This window comes from Pituophis catenifer, unplaced genomic scaffold (assembly GCF_029215685.1).
Source record: "Pituophis catenifer annectens isolate HBS135680 unplaced genomic scaffold, rPitCat1.0.hap2 SCAF_3, whole genome shotgun sequence".
Lineage (NCBI taxonomy): Eukaryota > Metazoa > Chordata > Lepidosauria > Squamata > Colubridae > Pituophis > Pituophis catenifer.
In genome coordinates, this window is record NW_027256883.1 from 181727301 (window position 1) to 181749813 (window position 22513).

The following is a 22513-nucleotide window of genomic DNA, read 5'->3' on the forward strand; positions in this document are numbered from 1 at the left end:
AGAACCGGTAGCGGAAATTTTGAGTAGTTTAGAGAACTGGCAACTACCACCTTTGGCTGGCCCCAGAGGAGATGGGAATGGGGATTTTGCAATACCCTTCCCCCAGGAGTGGGGAGGGAATGGGGATTTTGCAGTACTCTTCCCCTGCCACGCCCATCAAGCCACACCCACCAAGCCACACCACGCCCACCAAGCCACGCCCACAGAACTGGTAGTAAAAAAATTTGGATTTCACCACTGGAGCAGGAGTGGGTTTTAAATTTTTTTACTAGCGGTTCTGTGGGCATGGCTTATTTTGTGGGCGTGGCTTGTGGGGGGTAATGTGACTGGGTGGGCATGGCCATTTTTTTTTTTTTTACTTTTAAAAGCATTTTTTCGGCCAAAGAGATTGTAGAAAAAATGCTTTTAAAAGGTTGTGTTTTTTTTTAAAAAGCCTCTGATGAGATGGGCGGGGTAAGCGAGCGGCAACCGGGCCGGGCACCGGTTCGGGGGCGTGGCCAGCCAATGTTATTACCAGTTCTCGGAACTACTACAAATTTTTACTACCGGTTGTTGCGAACCAGTGCGAACCGGGAGCAACCCACCACTGCACTGGAGAGTCTTATTATTTACAGGGAGGGACAGAAGTATAAGTAGTCAGTCCCTGAATCAAATAGTCTTTTTGTGTAAAGAAAATATAGTATTTTAAATTATAGCTTCATGTTGGTGATTAGTAAATGACTTCAAATCAGATGAACCTACGCTTACCTTTTATTTTTAGTATTCTAAAAGTGAGTCATGATGTGCTAAATAGACATACTCCTTTGGGTTTAAATTGTAATTTACTCATTGTGTTTGAAAGATTTCCTGCCATCCCAGCATAGTAACAGTAGGGTAGCCCCGGTGGTAAAAGTTTTTAGCTAAAAGAAGGAAACCCCATGTGCAAATCCCCACTCTACTAAGGAGCTTATTGGATGATTTGGTCAGTCATTCTCAGTCCATCATCTCATAGTTATTATGTAGATAGAGAGATATAAACTGTCTTGAGCTCTCAGAATAAAGATGGGATATAAATAAAAATGGTATATAAATATAAGAAACAGTTCAGTGTAGTGGCGGAGGCTCTAGGCTAGAAACCTGAAGACTATGAGTTCTTGGGCATGAAGCCATCCAGGCAACCTTGGGCGAGTCTTGCAGCCCTAAGGAGGAGGGAATGGCAAACCATTTCTGAAAAATCTTGCCAAGAAAACTGCAGGCAAGTCATTAAGAATAGCACACGATTGGATTGGATTGAATGGAAGGGAAAATAAATAAATGCAATAAATAACTGATATTTTAATTCAGCATAACTAATTAAAACATGTGCAAGACCGAACCAAGCATGATCATTTTCAATATTTCATTTGAAACAGAAAAATGTAGCAGTTATTTTAGATGCTCATGATGCCTCACTATAACTGCCAAATTTCTCTTTGCTGTTGACCATCTAAAATAATCTTGATTTGCTAATACTTCTTTCCTATAACTGTTTACGTTTTTCTTTTTCTGCCAGGTTTTACATGCTTTTAATTCAGGGACTGCAGATAGCTGATTCTGTTTGCCACCCAGTTTTGGCTAGTGTCATCTTAAACTCCCCTGCCTTGTTCTGCTGTGACCTGAAGGGGATTGATGTCTTGGTTCCTTACTTCATTTCAGCACTTGAAACTATCTTACCTGACAGGTAAATTGTTAACATTCATATTAGTTTATAAACTGCTGAATATTTTCAGAACCACAGAAGTGGGATTACCATGTCGTCAAGGAATTCTACAAACTGCAGCCTCGGCAGATCTGGAAAGCATCTGGTTGAGGAAGGCTATTCTGTATTCTAAAGAATACAGATCCGACAGTTCATTTAGCGAACGTTCAAAGTTACACTGAAAAAAGTGACTTATGACCATTTTTCACACTTAATGACTGTTGCAATGTCCCCTCCATCATGTGAATGAAATTCGGATGCTTGGCAACTGATTCATATTTATAATGGCTGCAGTGTCCCAGGGTCATGTGATCTCCATTTGCATCCTTTTGACAAGCAAAGTCAATGGGAAAGACAGATTGACTTAACACCCGTGATACTAATTTAACAACTGCAATGATTCACTTAACAATTGTGATAAAGGTAGTAAAATGGGGCAAAATTCACTTAACAAATGTTCCGTTTAGCAATAGAAGTTTTGGGCTCAATTATGGTCGTAAGTCGAGGACTACCTGTATTAATCTAGAAATACAGATCAAAGGGCAAAGAGCAAAATGGGAGGGAAAGATTATTGATATAGTTTGTTATGTTTGAATGTCTTGTAGCATACATGTTATATGAATGTTTACTAAAAGGTATGCTATTTTATTTTATGCATTTTGATCCCATTAAAAATGAATAAGAGAAATCAATACAGTTGGGAGCACTAGATAATATTTTTCTATCTGTTTTAATTATTATTGATTTTTACTATTGATAGGCCAAGTAAATAACTCATTTTTGAGAAGCGTGTATTTGAACATGTAGCTTTCATTATTACATTAGCTACAACTGTCAAACATATAGTTGCATTGATTTTAGGGCAGACTTGTTAAAGAAAGGATTGTCTTATATGGCTCCTTTATCTATGTTATAAAGTTTAAAAAATAAATCTGATCATTTTGAGAGTAAAGTTACCTTTACATCATATATAGAAGCATAGTATAAGTGTTGAACACAGAGTATTTCAACAGAGTTGAACATCTTGTCCTTAACATCAGGTATAAATGACATGAAATCATCTGTATTCAAACTGAATAAGAATTCCAATGTTTTCTGCCTACAATTTTTCCATTAAAATAAATGCATTGGGGTCTTCTATCAGCAAATCATGACATTTTGGTGAATCTTGAGCAAATATTAAATGTTACACTTGCACATTTAAATAGGATATTTTTGCTTTGAAATAGAAGTGGTGGGTTTCAAAAAACCTTTATCATTTTTTTGTTGTTGTTTTTACCCAGGGAGCTCTCAAAATTTAAAACATATGTGAATCCCACAGAACTAAGAAGGGCCTCTATCAATATTTTACTGTCCTTGTTGCCTCTTCCTCATCATTTTGGAACAATCAAATCAGAGGTAATGGATTTTAGGGATTTTCAGTGATTTTTTTTAAAAAATAATTTTAGTCTAAACATAGCCAAACTAGCAATTAGTATAGGATACTTCCAAGTGCTAAAAATGCCATTATTACATAGAAAAGAAATAAATTCACAACATGAATGAAAATGTGTGGTTTTATTATACCACATCAAGTATCTTGTATCAAGTTCATCATTAAGATAAAATACTTTAGGACTTTGGACATTCATATACCATATTGTAATTTCAAATATACAGGATCATATACATATTTTGTATCTTGAGCTGGTAATACAGTGTGATAGTTAAGTAAGACTCACCTTTATTATGCAGAAAGATTATTGACATCTCCTTTTGGGGTATTCTTACCACTCCATTCTTTTGGCGTTTCATATTTACAGATTCACAGTTCTATAAATACAAGTTTCTGAATATAACTGGAACGTTAATTATATTTCTTTAATTTACATAGACTTTTTTTTTTAATTGCTAGTTAGTATCAGTTTTACAGTTCATTTAATAGCTCTGTTGAGAAATATTTCTTGCATTCTTTAGTTCAGAGTAGAAATATAATATATTGGGAAAGTAAGATAACATCCTTTTTTATTTAGATAGTTGCTAAATGCATGAAAGGGAATAAAGATTATATTCAAATATGTTTTTCAGATTGTTCTGGAAGGAAAATTCAGCAATGATGAAAGTTCATCCTATGATAAACCAGTCACCTTTCTTTCTTTGAAACTGAGACTTGTGAACATATTGATTGGAGCCCTGCAGACAGAAACAGACCCCAACAACACACAGATGATACTAGGTTGCTTTTCTACTTGATCCATGAGATGTGTGCTTTTGGAAAAAGTTTTGTGCATGTTACTTGAGCGATCATAAGAGGAGATTCTAGTTCCTGAAGATTATAAACAGTTAATTTTTTTGTTTCCTTGGTGTCCAGTATTAGGAGCCAGAGTGATAAATAACTGTTCTTCAAAATTTGTGAATGTGTTTGTATAATATTTGTAATGTTCTAATGACTTCAATTTGATCTTATTGATTAAGGAAATTAAAAATGAAATGATGTTCAGGTAGAAAGAAAAAAAATGTGTTTATACATGATTGATACATATTACTGTGGTGGTAAGCAGAAAGCAGGGGCTCTTCTATAGATTTGCACTTACAGATGGATAATATTTTGGGGACTCATTTGAAGAAAATGTAATTTCTGGACAAATGACTCAAAATATACTTTCCTCTGATAGCATACAGAAAAAAACATTTTTAAAAAAACTCAAGAATTTTTTTTGACAGCTATGTATTCAATTGTTTTATAACACATCTTTTTATTTATTTATTTATTTATTTAAACAATCCCCTCCCCCAAAATACACTTTTTCTTTTTTACCATATACTTAATAGGAAATAAAGGACAGTCTCTAAAAACACACAAAAAGGAGGAGAATCTTTCAAGTACCAGTAAAAAAAATTACCATGGGAAAGGCTAGCGTGCTCTAGAAATTCCTTTGTCAAATATAAGGCAGTATGAAGACATTGTGAAGCGTTGACGTTGATAAAATGTATTTTATTTTTGTTTTCATAATTTAAAAATTAATATCTGCATTGACCTTCTGTATTCACATGTCCAAAAATATGCTTGAAACACTAAAGTGCAAAAAATTCCCCATTGCATATGTCAGTGTGATTCTGGGTGGACAATTTATGGCCCTCCAGATGTTTAACTCCCATCAGTTCTAATTCTAGTTCTAGTCATAATGAGGGCCAAGAAAAGATGGAAGCTGTAATTAAACTAGATCTGGAAAATGGAAGCTGCAATTATGCACATTCTTTTTAAAAGATTTTATTCTTGACCCAGACCCTTAAAGATATTGGGAGCATCAAAACAGATCAATACTAGCTGTGAAATAGTTTGCCCTAGCTGCAAACTATAAAGCTTTCACTACATGTGATTGATTAAAAAATGGGCAAAACTGGCTCCAGTCTAACTCCATCCTGCTCCTCTTTGCATTCAGTGAACAGTGCACAGAGGAAAAATAATGATGGATAATTCCCCCCCCCCCCCCCAAAAAAAAACCCTATGGATATAGTAGAATTGACCTGAAATCTGAAGTTGGTAAATGTGAATCTGAAATGTTTAATTTTCAAAAATTGGGAGCAATGTCTTCCCATGCAAAAAAGTCCTGGAATTATTTGTTGCATAGATTTTCACAAAATGGCAGTGAAAACAAATATCATTAGAAATAAGGTCACACAGAAAGAGAAGTTAACTGAAAAAATATTGTCATACCTTAAATCTTCCACAGGCGCGATGCTGAACATTGTGCAAGATTCAGCACTTTTAGAAGCCATTGGTTGCCAGATGGAAACGGTAAGATTTCTCTCATTTTTAAGAAGAGATGCTTTGGTGAGTCAAAGCAAATTATCCAATAAGCACAAAAGTTTTCTGAGAATAGCCTTCTCATCAAAGCCTGATTTCTGAATTAACAGAATGGTGGTGAGAATCTTGTCCTGAAAAGTCACAGTCGCACTAACAGTGGGATTAGCACGGCAAGTGGAGGAAGCACAGAGCCAACAACTCCTGACAGTGAGAGACCTGCACAAGCTCTGCTGAGAGATTATGGTAAGATTGGCAAGGTTTTAAATAATTTACACTTTTTAATTGGGAAAAAAGGATAAAACACATATTTTTTGTGAACTAGCAAAATTCAGCAGTTCTAGTCTGTTCCAGCAAGCATTTGGGTGATGGAGGAGGTAATGATTGCTTTTCAACCGATCTGGTTTAGTTTATTTTGTTTTTTGTTTATACAGATAACTTTTTAGGATATGTATTTTAGTTTATGACTCTGTAAGCATCCTGAGTTTTGGAAGAGGGTAGATACAAATATAAATGATGCTAATAAATAAATAATTGTCATTATAAGGGACAGAGAAGAAAAGGTATTGGTAACAATTGGTGTTTTTGCTTTTTTGCACTTTATTTTGCCTTTATTTTGTATAACTCAAGGGATTCTGCCTCCTATTTTTCCCCACAACAACCCTGTGAGGTGGTTTTGGAGGTTTTTAGTTCTAGAATAGTTTTCCTATCTATTTTGTTTTTGCTGCTCCCCACCCACCCACTCTTTCAGTATTGTTACTTTTTCATTCTGAAAAGATGATTTCATTCTGATCATTATTTACAGCCTTCAGAATACTACTAAATGTGTATAATATTCATCTGGTTTTTGTGGCCCCATGTATTCTGTTGGAATAGTCTAATAGCAATAGCACTTAGACTTATATACTGCTTTACAGTGCTTTATAGCCCTCTCTAAGCGGTTTACAGAGTCAGCATATTGCCCCCAACAATTTGGGTTCTCTTTTTACCCACCTCAGAAGAATGGAAGGCTGAGTCAACTTGAGCCTGGTGAGATTTGAACTGCCAAATTGCAGGCAGCCAGCAGTCAGCAGAAGTAGCCTGCAGAACTGCACTCTAACCACTGCGCCACCGTGCTAATGTCGATGTAATTTTTTTTTGGGGGTGGGAATGTAAATAACTTCACTAGATGTTGCAGTTCCCAAATCTTTGCTTTGATTTCAGTTTTTTGACCCCCTCTGTTTGTATTTATCGTGCTAAATGTATACTGTGTTCTTGAACTAGTCGGAGAAACCCAAGATTCATTAATCAATATTAATCAGATGTATATAAAACATTGTATGTGCACAGATATGTGTGTTATATGTGTTTCTACTACATTTGAAGATCATTGTTCTACCTAACTCTTTTCATTGTAGAATTCACTTCAGGACCTGGCAGAGTAGTACATATTTGTCTCATTTAGAACATACTGGCATACTTTTCTGTGGCAACTGAAAGCCGGAATGACTGTTTTGACTAGAAAAGCTTGTTTTCATATGCATTAAGAAGCAATTGTTATCTGAGCTTACATATTTCTGAATCTGATAAACCAATAGCAGTTGAAGATCAGCTTCTTCGATAGAGTTAAGAGATCCCAGTCATCCTTCCTAAGAACCCAGAAGGCACTTGTAATAAATTCACCAGACAGGCAACTCTTTGCATATCTAATTATCCATCTGAATCCCTTTCTACCACTAATGACAACGTAAAACCATCACTTAGGTAAAACATTGGATAAGTTGTTCTTACTACATGACTTAACAGACAGTTAATTATTTCACTGAGGTAGACTAGTGTTCCGTGTTTTTATGGAGGAATGTAGTATGTTATCTGATTAAACTTTGAACTCCTGTATACTTTTTAAAATAATTTTTTCATTACTTTAACATATGAATACAGAGGAGAAAAATAACTGAAGAGAAAAAGGAGAATAAAAAAATTACATATAAAGTCATTATGAAATCCTAACTATATGGAATATAGTTCCATTATTATAGTTCCATCTTTCCATTACAGGTAGTTCTCAGAGCTTAACAACTCTTTGAAGTTACAACAGATACTTAAAAAGCTACTTCTGACCTACCCTTGAAGTTACAACTGCACACATACACAGTCCCATAATTGCATTTCAGGCTCACATTTACAACTAGTTGCAACGTCCTATGATCATGTGACCGTGATTTGCAAGGTTTTATGTTGTTTTCAGGCAAAAAATGACATAAAGCGCCTATTGGCCATGCTGGGTTTTTTGACGGCCACCTGGTTCACCTAACAATGATGCTATTAGTGTATGTGCTACATTTAGCACTTTTTAGGCAACCCTCCTTTCAGTAACTCAGTAGAATAAGATAAAGTGATTTTTTTCCAATGACCAAAACCAATAATTTATATGCAATTTTCAATCTGGAATTGTCTCAAAATATAAATATCTCATGAGCATAAGTTTTAAATTATATTTCAGTCTCAGCTGCTTTTAAATATACTTTGCTCTATAATGAAGCAAATGCAATGGAACTGTTAGGAAAAGCGGAACCAGGTCCCTGCCAAGATATCAGAGGAGTCACATAATGTTAACTATGCCAGTAGTAGGTTTTTTCATTAGAACATTTCATTCTGTAGAGAACTTTGATTCAGATTAATGCCCAGTGATCAAAGTGAAAGATTTTTTTTACAAAAACCATATAATAGCAAAACTTGTAATACCTAAAAGATCGTGAAACACTTTTTAACTTAAAATTCTTAATTTTCTTCATACATATGTAGTGTTCTTGTCATGCTTGAGGCAACTTTTTATCTTGTTTAAGATGGCTCACACCAGTGACTAAAACGATTCTGAGAATAATAATAAAGAACAGCATAAAGCCGTAATAATGCAACATGTACAAGAATAATCATTTAGAAGTCTTCCCTATAGACTCTACTTCCTGTCTCTTGCCTTTCCTCCCTGAAATTAATAGTCATGATGTATTTCCAGAGTAAAGAACGCATTTCATAGCCTCAGGGTAGCTAAGTTAAGTGAAATTAACTTTTCAGCTTATTATAGCATTAACCAGTCTTGTTTAATTAGTGATTTTTGAGTGAGGGCTTATGTAATGTACTTAAATGAGTCTCACTTTGCCATTACATAATGGATGTTATTGATTGGACATGAGGTTGCAGAATTTTATTTCCCAACTTAATCAGCAGAACTCTGTTATGATCAAAACCCAGCCTTAACAAAGAAACGTACAGAAAAAATATACAAAGACCAAGCCAGATTTATGTGACTGGAAGTGCGCTCTAGGAAGCTTCTTGAAGCTAAGTGGTAAAACTTAGTGGTATTATAGGTGACCCGGACATTTTTTGTCAGTTAGTACAAAAGCTAAGTAATCATCTGACTGCCCTGGACTCATTTAGAAAAGAAATCACCATTTTTTTTAAATGTAAACTCGAATAAAAATGGCAGTGTTATAGTGTACCTGTAATAGTTTCTCCATCCCACAAAGGCTAAACTGGCAAATTAAAGGAATATTATAGTATTTCCCTTCTAAGAATGTAAAGGGAAGGGCATTGAAACATACCCTTGTGAAAACCCAATTATATACGTAGGATAGACCAGTGTAGAAACATAAGATGCAGTGATTCTCCTATCAAAGTAGGGCAGAAGATTAAACTTCAATACTAGATCCACGAGGTGTTGTGTAATCCATTCCTTAGCCTGATCCTTGTTTAATATACATAAATTAATTAGGAATAGGCCACACAATGTGATTTTCCAGTTAAAGACTTTCTTCCAATTGGAATAAAAATTATTACTTAGCATTAGGTGGATCAAACCGGATGGATTCTAATTAAGTGTACTTTATTGCTGCTATCCACATTCTAGTTTTTACTTTGGCAAGATCAGCCTCTAAACTAAGGACTGCATTAGCAACATATTTAGGTGCATCATTTCCTAACTTAACCTTCGGCATATTATTTGGGAATTGTAGAAAGTCCAGTATATCTAAAGACCATTCTAATCTGAACTGTTTGGCCTGTGCTCCATCTTTTTTGTCTAAAAGGATCGATCTCAAAGATGATATTAAAGCTTATGCAAAATGCCCATATGTTATTAGTTTAGTTTAGTTTAGTTTATTTGATTTGTATACCGCCCTACTCCCGAAGGACTCAGAGCGGTGAACAGCCAACAATAAAATACATAGATACAAAAAATTTAAAAACCAGATAAAATCAAATTAAATCATTTTGGCCCAGACAGATTAAAACACCCCAATAATTTAAAAACAGATTAAAATTTAGATATTTAAAAAAGGGAAGAGATTAGGCCAAGCCCGCCTGATGGAATAAAAAGGTCTTCACAGCGCGGCGGAAGGTACGCAGATCCGGGATCCTCCGTATCTCCGGGGGAGCTCATTCCAGATAGTAGGTGCCCCCACAGAGAAGGCTCTCCCCCTAGGGGCCGCCAGTCGACACTGTTTGGCTGACGGCACCCGGAGGAGTCCCTCTCTATGAGAGCGTACTGGCCGGTGGGAGCCTATTGGTGGTAGTAGGCGGTCCCGTAGATAACCAGGTCCTAAGCCATGGAGCATTTTAAAGGTGGTAACCAAAACCTTGAAGCGCACCCGGAAGACCACCGGGAGCCAGTGCAGCTCGCGCAGGAGAGGTGTTACATGGGAGCGCCATGTCGCTCCCATTACCACCCGCGAGGCCGCACTCTGCGCCAGTTGGAGCCTCCGGGTGCTCCTCAAGGGGAGCCCCATGTAGAGAGCGTTGCAATAGTCCAGGCGGGAGGTGACGAGGGCATGAGTGACCGTGCGTAACGAGTCCCGATCCAGAAAGGGACGCAACTGGCGAATCAGGCGAACCTGATGAAAAATCCTCCCGGTCATGGCCGTCAAGCGCTCTTCTAAAGACAGCCGTGAATCCAGGAGGACGCCCAAGTTGCGAGCCCTCTCCGTGGGGGCCAATGATTCGCCCCCAATAGTCAGTGATGGCGTCAACTGACTATATCGGGACGTCGGAAACCACAGCCACTCGGTCTTGGATGGGTTGAGCCATCTTGGATGGGTTATTGGGTTTTTGATTAATGTGAGTTCAAAATACAGAGAGAAAAGTCCATTAGTGACCGTGAATTGATTTATAATGTATGTGAGTGCAACAAATATATTTGCAAAGGCAGAAAAAAACTGGCAAAAAATATCAAAAATAGATTCTAAGAGGTATTAAGCCACTTGGTGTGCTTTGCAATGTATTAGCCCTACAATGGCTTCCAAAATGCTCTTTCATGGTAAACGAGGAGAAAACAGTATTTCTGTTATATTTTATAAAAAGACATCTAGTTCCATATTATTTTGTGCTTTATGAGTAGTTTGTGCCTTCAGTAAGGTAATAGACTTCTAAAATATTGAATTGTGAAAGTAGTAAGCCTCAGGCATGGAAAAGTTTTCTGTTTTTATCAAAACAATAATATTGCCAACTAAAAACCAGACTTTGGAACAGAAAAGGTTGGTTGGGGAAAGGTGAGTTTTTTTTAACTTGTCATTCTGAACTATTCACTTCTCAAATGCAGAAAATTTTCCATTTCTGGAAAAAGATAATATTTAAATACAGAACACTAAACATAGGATATTGTTAGCTACATAATAATGTTATGTTTATTTTGCTCAAGTTTTAGTTCCTGCTAAAACAGTATTTCAAAATTTATCACAAAAATAACAATAGCAAGGCCTGGGATCACACAGAAAATTTAGGTTAGCCAAATTTATCATTGGCAGCATCGAGCAATATTTTAGATTAGTACTTAGCTACCTTAATTAACATTCAGAGTCTAAGTTACTTCGTGTTGAATGTTTTACTTCCCAGAGGAGTGTGTACTTTGTTTTCTGTGTGTATTGTGGCTGCTTTAGCTTCTGTCTGATGGACTGCTTTGCTAATTGTCACTAATGCTTAGTTGTTTTCCCTCCCTGTGGTGTGTGGTATTGGGGTTTATATCCTAGCTCTTCATACAGATACTGCAGCTGGACTCCTGATCCGCAGCATTCATTTGGTAACACAGAGGCTCAACGCACAGTGGAGACAGGAAATGAGCATTTCACTAGCTGCATTAGAGCTACTCTCTGGCCTGGCAAAGGTGAGCATTAGGGAATCTTCTGAGAATTATTTGGGTTAGGCTGGAGGATTTGGGCTTATCTTCCCTTTACTTCTTTACCAAAATCTCTTTCCTCCTTTGGGAATGTCTAGCAGAGCTGGCAATGTAACTTGTTCCATAGTAGGATCTCATATTTTTCCCTACTTGGAAAAAAAATGTTACAAAAAAACTGAATTGAATAGCAATTAAACGAAATAAAATTAGTTAAAAACAAAGCTCTTTAGGTCAAAAGCATTTAAAAGAAAATAAAAATCCAGTATCCATGGGCCTTTTGCAATCCATCCTATAGTTTGATATATTAAATTCACTTGTGTATTTATAGGGTTTTAATTTAGATTTAATGTAGAGAGTGATTTCCTAAAGCTAAGCAACTTTTTTTCTCATGTCAGATGAAGGTTGGTGTTGACTCTTCTGATAGGAAGAGAGCAATTAGCTCTGTGTGCTGCTACATTGTGTATCAGTGTAGTCGTCCAGCTCCTCTCCATTCTAGAGATCTCCATTCCATGATAGTAGCAGCGTTTCAGTGTCTCTGTGTCTGGCTCACCGAACATCCAGACATCCTTGATGAAAAGGTGAGTGAAAGTACCGCTCTATATAAGCATAGTTATTTGTAACAATTAGTCCCTTTTAATAATTTAAACAATACACTTAAAAGATGAACAGTGGTAGATGCAAGCATTTCGTATTGACTGATCAGTACTTACATTACAATAACATGGTTGAAATCAGCCTCAAATATAAGATCTAGCAGGAGCATTAATTAAGCCTATATAATGTGTGCAGAAAGCAACCATTGACAAGCCTTACGCCCACAGGAGGCGTAGATTGACATACAGCTGTTTCTGCACGCACAAGGGAGGTTTCAATCGCAACTGCTTCAGCAAAACGCAGAAAACAAGAGTTACTATGACTCAGTAAAACTTTTTAACGCAGAGTTTGGATCCACCGGGTGGCCCGTAGCTAGTAAGTGCTGTGCAATGGCTGAAGAAGGCATTTTATGGCCATGATTTCCTGCTGTTGTTGGATTACTCAATGCTGTCTGGACCCATTTTGGAAGATGCTCCTTTATTCTGAAAGCCAAGCACTTATCAGTTCTGCCGATGTAATTGTCTTTTAACCATGTTATTGTAATGTAGGTACTGATGAGTCAATACGAAATACTTGCATTTACCGCTGTTCGTCTTTTAATTGTATTGTTTAAATAGTTATTTGTGGTAATAACTACAAGAAGTCCTCAACTTACAACCATTCCTTTATTGACTGTTTGAAGTTGCAGCAGCACTGAAAAAAATGATTGAGGACCATTTTTCACATTTACAATATTGCAGCATCCCTGTGGTCACAAGCAAAATTCAGTTGCTTGGCAACTGTTTCTTATTTATGACGGTTGCAGTGTCCCGCAGTCATGTGACCACCTTTTGTAACCTTCTCACAAACAAAGTCAATAGGAAAGCCAGATTCACTTAACAACTGTGAAAAGAAATTTCGTAAAAATGGGGCAAAACTCACTTAACAAATATCTTGTTTAGCAACATAAATGTTGAGTGCAATTGTGGTCATAAGTTGAGGAATACTTATATATCTTTCTACACTGTATCTGCATGTTTTGTTTGTAAAAGCAATACAAGTAGGAGTGTAAAGTTTTCATTGGAAAACCACATTTCACCCGTCAACAATTGCCCCAGGAATTATCCTTTAGTTTGTTTTCAAAATATGTAGTCCACAACAAATCATGACATCTGCCTCAATTAAGCCACAGGAAATGGGGCAAAGTAAAAGCAGTTACTAAAACTCTGGTAATTTGCATGTTCTTTCTTAAATGTTTTTAATCACAAAAGACATTATGATGGACATATATCCTCCTCCTGCAAACATTAGTTATCAAAACGACTATATATATTATTTTAAACCGGGGTGCTATTCAGCAGGTTCTGACCGGTTCTGGAGAACCGGTAGCTAAAATTTTGAGTAGTTCGGAGAACCGGCAAATACCATCTCTGGCTGGCCCCACAGTGGGATGGGAATGGAGATTTTGCAGTAGCCTTCCCCTGGAGTGGGGAGGGAATGGAGATTTTGCAGTATCCTTCCCCTGCCATGCCCACCAAGCCATACCACGCCCACAGAACGGTAGTAAAAAAAAATTGCATTCCACCACTGTTTTAAACCCAGTACTAGTAAGTTTTAATAATAGCAAAAAGCATCTTAGAGTTTTTATCATTATAGATTCCATAGGTAGTAGGTTGTTTTGGACTCCTCTAGCTCTTAAAAGGTCTGTTAAATTACAAAGTTTCTTGGAAATATCCAAGTGATATCAATGCCAGGAAAGTGAGCTTTTAATATACAGTGGCTGCCCTAATAAACTAATGGTGTAAAGTACCTAAGAAATTAATTAGTGAAAAACCTAACCTATATCAAATTGAAACAATGTAAAAGGTCTCCATTATGATTTCTGTGATTCACACATACGGATTATCTACTTATTCAGAATCCTTCTGAGACTTTCAGAGTTTACAGGAATGTAACAGGAGCCCTGCACAGTACATACCACAAATCTAAATATAGGTCCTGCTTTTAGTTTTTTTGGACCAATCCAAAGATGGAGCATTCTTCTTTTGGTTCCTTGTTCTGTTGAGAAACTTATTTTCTTATTGTTGTTTTTGCTCAGTTTATTCATTTTACTCTACATTCATCCTCTCGTTTTCCCCCAAATATTTATAGAGTTGTTTAAGGTCTTTATTTCTTTATTAAAGCGTTATTCGTTAAATAGCTGAGTGGTACATTCCTTTTTTAGGATTGTTTAAAAGAAGTATTGGAGATTGTGGAACTGGGCATCTCAGGAAGTAAATCCAGAAGTAGTGAACAAGAAGTTAAGTACAAAGGAGATAAAGAGCCAAATCCTGCTTCCATGAGAGTGAAGGATGCAGCTGAAGCTACCCTCACCTGGTATGAAAGATTATTGAAAGTAATCCTGTTAACCACAGTATAATATTTTTCTTAGCTTGATTAATGTTTCTACAATGAATTTGCTCAAAACAGTGTTTTACTTAAAACTGAAGAAACTTGGAAATATTTATTTACTTTAAAGAATATACTTTCAGTTTCAGCATTTTCCTCTAAATATCCTATCCTTGATTATATTACTTAAAATTATAGACTGATTGATGCTTTATGACAGCAAGATACCAGTAAAAATGTCATAGATACAATTTATGCTGCTTTCAACATTCTAATAATTTTTCTACTAAATATGTCTTGACTAAATTATTATTTTGGTTTATAGCATCATGCAAGTTCTTGGAGCTTTCCCTTCACCCAGTGGTCCTGCTTCTCCTTGTAGCTTGGTAAATGAGATCACCTTAATTAAATATGCTCGTCTGCCTTCTATAAACAAGTACAGCTTCCGCTACTTTGTCCTGGATAACAGTGTCATCCTTGCAATGTTAGAGCAGCCTTTGGGGAATGAACAAAGTGAGTAAATGTATTGTGTGTATCTTTTCAGGCATCCTTGTGTATGCGTGTTTGCAGTTAATTAAACTGTTCTTCTGCATTATAGAATATTGTGCTGAACTGTAGAATATTGTGAAATTCTGCCATATTAAATTTGGGTAATATATGTGAGATGCAGCTCAATGTAAGATGATGATAATTCAGTTTCAGGATGGTTCATCCTGGTTTGTTTAAAAACTGACTAGGAGTTTGCCTGTTTTATTTCTTGTATTCTTCATTTACTAGCCTATTTTTGGAGCAAGGTTTTATTAGAATACACTGTAAAAAATGAAATTTTCTTTTTAGATTGGCTTCTAGGTAACCTTATGAAAAGGTATTTTAAAAAGTCATATTACAAAGTAGATTAGAAACTGAATTGTGCTATGAAAATGAAGAGAATAAAGCTGTAATCATCATGGCTGTATAGAATATTATTAAAGTCAGTGAATCTTTTAATACCAATTACTGGGGAATGAGTAGAAAACCCTGTGCCATTTATGTTTGGTTTATGGTTTTCCATTGACATTTAGGTACCATTCAGGCACAGAATGCTAGATAAGACTGACCCTTGCTCTAATCCAGCAGGTTCTTACATTATTAGGAAATTTCAGCTGGATTGTTAAGGCTCATATTTTGTGACTTTGGAGCCTCCAGAACACATGATAAAACTGAGTTGCAGTATAGGAATTTGAACAGAAACCAGTTAAATACAAATTAAGTCTTTTTCTATTTTAATAAATCTTGCAGTTTATCTGTAAATATAGCACATCAGAGAAATGTTTTTGTTTTGAGTCACTCAATAATGTGAATGCTATAACCCATTTGCTTTTATTCTTTCCTCTTGCTTTCATTCCTCTGGTAAATTAAGACTATCCAAGTTTATTTACAGACATAATGGGAGAGCCTATTAGTTTTTTTCCAGTAATTGTATGTAGCTCCTGCACATGGAGCAAGCTTATGCTTTTATCTTCAAATCTGTCTATTGAATTTCTAGCTCTGCCAATTGTGTTACTTGTTCGTCCTTTAATTGGTTTATACGTGCCCAATTGAATCTTTTTCAGCATTATTATTTTAAGAGGTTACTCATGCTAGTTTTTCTCTTCCCCAGATGACTTTTTTCCTTCAGTCACCATTCTAATTCGTGGGATGTCTGGAAGACATGCGTGGGCACAACAACTTTGCCTTTTGCCAAGAGGAGCCAAATCAAATCAAAAGGTTTTTGTCAGAGTTCTGGGTGGAACTAATTTTCTTTCTTATAAAAGCCAAGGAGCGCTGAAAAATGTTCAGTAAAGTGCTAATGTTATGCTACCCTTGGTGCAATGAATTACTGGTTTTAATGCCCCTTTCAGCTTCACTTCCAAACTAACTTTGTGCACCATGCATTATTTCCTCTCCTATTCATTGTAGAGATCCATTGAGGATTATATTTTTAAAATTAAAATAACTGATCATTGAATTGGGGGTTATTTCTATTACCATCCTAATTTGGAAAATGAGATAATGAATCATATTCATCCATATATACAGTTTGTGTGGCTCACATCTTCCATTTAACAGTTGCAACATTTCATAATAGGGTACTCGTTATGGTCTGTCCTTTACTAATTTAATAGTAGTTATAAATATGCATTGGAAGTACTGTTTTTTTAAATGATATATCAGTTAACATAAAAAATTCAATTTAAAACAAATTTATTCATTAATAATCCTAAAATAATTATGGTGTCCTTGTTCATCATTATTCCAGAAGTTTCAGTATTTGTTCTGGTAATCTTTTTTTTTTCTGAACTAATCATACTCTAATAAATCAAAATTATGAGGCTGGAGGTTCATTCTCCAAGCTTGTGGAGAGCGAACCTCCACCCTCATCCTACACCTGAGCTACTATCACAAATCAAATTATGTACCAGAAATAATAGCTGAAACAATATTGTTTAAATTATTGTTATAATTTAAACATGCAAACATTAGAAATAATGTTTGCATCCATGTGAACTTATGTCCGTATCCAAAGATACAGATTAATCTTACTTTCTCCAGTCTTGCTCATATTTGTAGTAGACAATTTTAGACAAATCCAAATTTATTTCAATCTGCTTCAATGTTTTTACAATAACAAAATATTAAAACTAGGTTGATTGTTTTCTTTTCAACAGCTGTTTGTCCCAGACCCCCGTCCTGCACCTAAAAATGATGTTGGATTAAAATATAGTGTGAAGCATCGGCCATTTCCTGAGGAAGTGGACAAAATTCCGTTCGTGAAAGCAGACCTGAGCATTCCAGACTTGCATGAGATAGTTACTGAGGAAGTAAGACATTTACAGTTTCCTGATTTGTTTCATGTTGTACAAAAAAACTGGTTAAATTCTTCACAATTACTTTTACTCTCTTGTCTGCATTCACATCAGTCTTTCTAGGACAAAATAATATGTTTGTGCATCTCTTCATCTATTAAAACTTTCTCTGCTTACTGGACATATAAAGTAAGTCAGTCATCATTTTTCAGGAAGCTATTGCCAGATTGGTATGGAATATCCTGTTCTCCTTTTTCTTTCCGTATCCTGTGAAAATGTGAAATCAGACAGATATTGATTCTATTAACATTGGTTGTAATTGTTGTTTTCTTTAGGCATTTATTTAGCTGCATGTAGGTGAATTTTTGTACATGGCAACTGATGAGCATCAGCAGTCAGCATTTTATTAGATAGAAAGCTATAGCAAACTGCAGCAGCTTTTTTAGGCACCTGGTTTCATTGCTCTTTGAATCATGAGAAATCCTGCAGTACATCTTGATCCTAGTTTTGGCAATTTTGGATGTCTGATGAAGTTGCTAAATATGTTTCAGCTGGAAGAACGTCATGAGAAGCTGAGAAGTGGAATGGATCAGCAAGTTCTTTATGAGAAATCTATAGATCAGAAAATGGAAGAAGAATGGAGGAAAAAAAACTTCCCTGATCCAGTCACAGATTGTAAACCACCACCTCCTGCACGGGAGTTCCAAACAGCCCGCCTCTTCCTTTCTCACTTTGGCTTTCTATCTCTAGAAGCATTGAAGGTGATTGAAAACTTGATTATTATCTAGCACAATCATTAGAATAAAGCCACTAGGTAGCATTGATTCCAATGACTTGTGGCTCAAAATAGGTAGAACTTTATAAAGTGGAATAGAATAGTAAAACTCTTTAACTGATCATGTGCATTATTTAAAAAAAAAAATCTGTAGGTGTAAGACTCCTACCGTGAAAACTGTACTATTGAGTAGAAGAGTATGCCATACTTCATAATGTACAATAAAGTTTTGCTCTATACTGTCTCTGTAGGAGATAACACTACCTATTATGTTAATGCAATTGATTTTTATAACTCCTTTTTTAATAGGACAACTTGAATGAAGAGCAGGCAGACATTAAAAAATGTTGGACTTTACAAGTTGGAAAGATCATGATAGTAATGTGATGAGCAGATGGGAAGACCTGTAATGTTTTGTTCTTTGGAGGGAGTTGATAAACAAAATAGTGTGTTAAACCTGTTAGAAGATTAAAACATTTTTTTAGGATTTATTTTTACGAAAGAACATATTGCTGAAATTAGTGATTAGCAGAATTTTACAGTAGGTGTCTCTGGGAACTCCAAAACAGGAACAAATAATCTCTTGATTGATGTAGGTTACTTATTCTTGATGTGCAACTTTTTGTCCTGATTCCCTGCTTGTTTTGTAAAATATTGCTAATAAAAGGTTCCTGAGAACTTAACAGTAAACTTTTTTGTGCCATTTTGGTTGAAGTTAATAAGGTTATTACACAGTTGTGGCTTTTGGAATTTCTTTTCATACCAACATAGCAGTTATTCATTAACAAGCTAAAATTGTTTATCCTACTTCATCATAACCATTTTTAGATGTTGTTTAGTATTAACATTTGTACTACTTTTTTGGTTAGGAACCTGTTAATAGCAGACTACCTCCTCACCTGATTGCACTTGATTCTTCTGTGCCTGGGTTTTTTGATGATATTGGTTACCTGGACTTGCTGCCATGTCGTCCTTTTGATACTGTTTTCATTTTCTACATGAAGGCAGGCCAAAAATCAAGCCAAGAAGTAAGTAATATGCTGATTCCTTGTAGTTTGTTACCAGATGGTACAAGAATGTGTCGTAGGGTGCAACAATAATTTGGAATTCAGTGCAAATAAAATCATTCAGAATTTATGCCACAATAATTTGATTAAGTTTATTTTGTAAACTGTAAAAATTATACATAGCTCTTATTTTATTTACATTCACAATTTTTAAACTTTCTTTTTTAGCCTACCATGATTTTACTTATTTAGGGAAAGAGGTTATGTGGGACATTGCAAATGGTGTTTTAGAATTTTTTTCACACTTATTAACTACTGTAAGGAATGAAAAACTCCTTTAAAAAGCAAAACTGTTTTCAGGAAGCTGAATTCTGTATTAATTAACACATTGATAATATTCAAAAGTAACAGTCCTGGTTGAACAAGTTGTTGTTTATCAGGCCAAAATAAGCCTTGTCTCTCTGCATAACCCATAATATCCCTATCTTCAGTGGTTTCATTAAGCCAATATTTCCTTTGGTGTCCTGAGAAACATACTCAAGGACCTTTGGAAATCATATCAAACCAGAATATGAAAAATTTGGTTTAATTAACTTATATCAGTGCTGAAATTGGGCATATCAAGGGGCTTCCAGGGGCATAATTATATTATTTCTGTTTGAATAGATGGTATAGATCATTCCAGTCTACGTCCCTGGGTGATACAAAATACGCTTATAATGTACAGCTAGTCTTATTTGTTTATTGTACCAGCCAAATTGTTTGATACTTCAAGCCAGTTATCCTGGATATCTTAAAAATGCAAAAGAAAGTGTTGATTTCCACAACCATGTTAGTAAGAAATTGCCTCTATATGTTTTGTTTTTGTGTGTATGCTATATGGTCTTTTCTTCCATAGATTTTGAAGAACGTAGAGTCTTCCAGAAATGTTCAACCACACTTTCTAGAGTTCTTGCTATCTCTTGGATGGTCTGTTGATGTGGGCAAGCACCCTGGATGGACAGGACATGTTTCAACTAGCTGGTCCATTAATAGCTTTTGCGATGAGGAGGGATCAGAGCAAGGTGAGGTGTTTTCTTAGGCCCAGGACAGTGTAACATACTGAAATAGGTCAATTTCCCTTCCCCCCATCATCTCCATTTTAGCAAGGTCTACATGGATTGAATAATCTTAGCAGAAAATTATTTGTGGAGGGCAAAAGTAATCATTCTGCAGTGATTTGGGAAGCTAATTACTCAGAATTACTCCATGGACACATGGATTTAAGCAGTTGGAGTGTTCTAAGACTATTGCTCTTCTCATGCTTATGTTGAGATAGGTACATCCAGTCCATAGATCTTTCGATGCAGCACATACAGCATATAAATTCTTTTTACTCAAAAAACAAGTTAATCTTCACAATATTAAGAGGACATTGCCTGTTTTAATAAAGCACAAAATAGGACTTGATTTTAATTTTTTCCTCTTCTCAGATGAAGTAATCTGTTCAGAAGACATGGGAGCAAGTATTTTTAACGGGCAAAGAAAAGCATTATATTACGCAGATGCTCTTACAGAAATAGCTTTTGTTGTTCCTTCGCCTGTGGAGTCCTTAAGTAAGTGTACTGCATATGTCTTTGATCTTGTAAGTCAGGGCTGTCAAACTCCCGGCCCACGGGCTGAATGCGTCACGTGCTGGCCATGTCCATTCCCGGTTTAGTGAAGGGGGAAAAAGTCCCGATACGTTGCACGACGCCACCGTGACAACGCAAGGTTGACACCTGCTATAAGTGATTAAGAAATATTTCAGCATTTGATTAGAACTGTATCCTGCATTGCAGAAAAACTTGACACATAAGAAAAATATGTGATAAATCCATTTTACGTTATCACTTTTAAACTGGAACAGGATTTATTTTGTTCCTTCCTGCTGCAAAAAGTCATAGTGGTTTTGTCATCTTGATATATTTTCCTGTGTTCAGCATCCATTTCCTTTGCCACCCTTTTGTCATTATCTCTTAAGAGTTTAATATGTACCCACTTCTTGTGTGAACTGTTAAATGTATTTTAAGGGAATTCAAAAAATATTCTTAAATAAAAATTAAAAAAATATTTCAAAAAAAAAATATTCTTAAATATGTAATAGTAATGTTTAGGCTACTTTATTTTAAAGTTCTGTGACATGTCAGTAGCATACAAAATTTCTTTTAGGGAGAATATAGTATTAGCATATATGCAGAAATGTTTCCAGATAGTTACAGGAAAGTCTTCCACCTAAAATTCTGTCAAGCTTTTTCCAGTCAAAATTGAGACAAACTGAACTGGATCACTAAAAGTTTCTCATTCTTTTCTGTTCACATTTTATTTGCACAGTTATAACTGAATCAGATATTGGTTGCAGACTAGGGAAATTATAGGGCTCCGAAATTGCATTGTGGATTCTTTCTGCACTTAAAATGAATGAGCTATCTGAAAAAGCACTGTTAGCATTCAGAATGGATTCGGAGTTGAAAGGCCTTCTTGTTTTAAGAAACTTCTTTCTTTTGGGTTTCAGCAGATTCATTGGAAAGCAATGTCTCAGACCAAGAAAGTGATTCTAATATGGATCTCCTGCCTGGGATACTAAAGCAGCAAGCACTGACACTTGAGCTTTTTCCTAATCATACAGACAGTCTCAGTACTTCTCAGAGGGTAAGTTTATTCTGTGTGAACTTTAAATATAAGTTATAGTTTTTATATATTTCTTTTTCCTAGTGTTTTTTTCTCACAGGTACAGGGTCCATTTTTTTCCCCATATCAACCAAATGATGATCAGTTGGTTGATTTAGGAATTGACTGACCAGCTTGTTGCCAGAGTCTGATGTTGTGGGTGAGAAAGAATATCTGGCCCAAAGTTTTTATATCTCAGGCAGTACTAGAATTGACCATCTCCTGGTTTCCTGCCTGGAGAAGTGTCTTTGGGCGGCATACAACAATCCACTAAAACACTAATAAATGAAACAGTCATTACTTTAAACTATTATATAATAATTATTAAAAGAACCTTAACAACTATAAAATAATTAAAACAACAAAAGAAAATAATAGATAGATTAACATCTCTCCAAGTTAATAATATCAGAGCCATCTCATAAATTCACCCAAGCTTGAAAGACCTTCAAAAGCTCAGGAGTAATGAGACTGACTTTATTTCTGCGGGGAGAAGATACCACAATCAGGTGCCATAACAGAAAAGGTCCACTGCTTAAGGCTTGCCAAATGGAGCTCCCTAGATGATAGAACCCATATTACACCCATTCTCTTGGATCTGGTGAGACAGG

The 22513-nt window shown here is 35.8% G+C and overlaps 1 protein-coding gene across 1 annotated transcript in view; it reads left to right on the forward strand.

Annotated features, from left to right (window-relative positions):
• RALGAPB (Ral GTPase activating protein non-catalytic subunit beta) overlaps positions 1-22513 on the forward strand; it is a 69845-nt gene that overhangs the window by 38657 nt on the left and 8675 nt on the right. The window contains exons 12-27 of the mRNA XM_070941644.1: positions 1532-1699; positions 3001-3115; positions 3785-3932; positions 5431-5495; positions 5615-5747; positions 11501-11634; positions 12042-12224; positions 14444-14595; positions 14933-15120; positions 16247-16353; positions 17295-17447; positions 17984-18193; positions 19077-19235; positions 20113-20278; positions 20687-20809; positions 21748-21884. Coding sequence (XP_070797745.1) covers positions 1532-1699; positions 3001-3115; positions 3785-3932; positions 5431-5495; positions 5615-5747; positions 11501-11634; positions 12042-12224; positions 14444-14595; positions 14933-15120; positions 16247-16353; positions 17295-17447; positions 17984-18193; positions 19077-19235; positions 20113-20278; positions 20687-20809; positions 21748-21884 — 2341 coding nt within the window. The remainder of the gene's footprint in view (positions 1-1531; positions 1700-3000; positions 3116-3784; positions 3933-5430; positions 5496-5614; positions 5748-11500; positions 11635-12041; positions 12225-14443; positions 14596-14932; positions 15121-16246; positions 16354-17294; positions 17448-17983; positions 18194-19076; positions 19236-20112; positions 20279-20686; positions 20810-21747; positions 21885-22513) is intronic.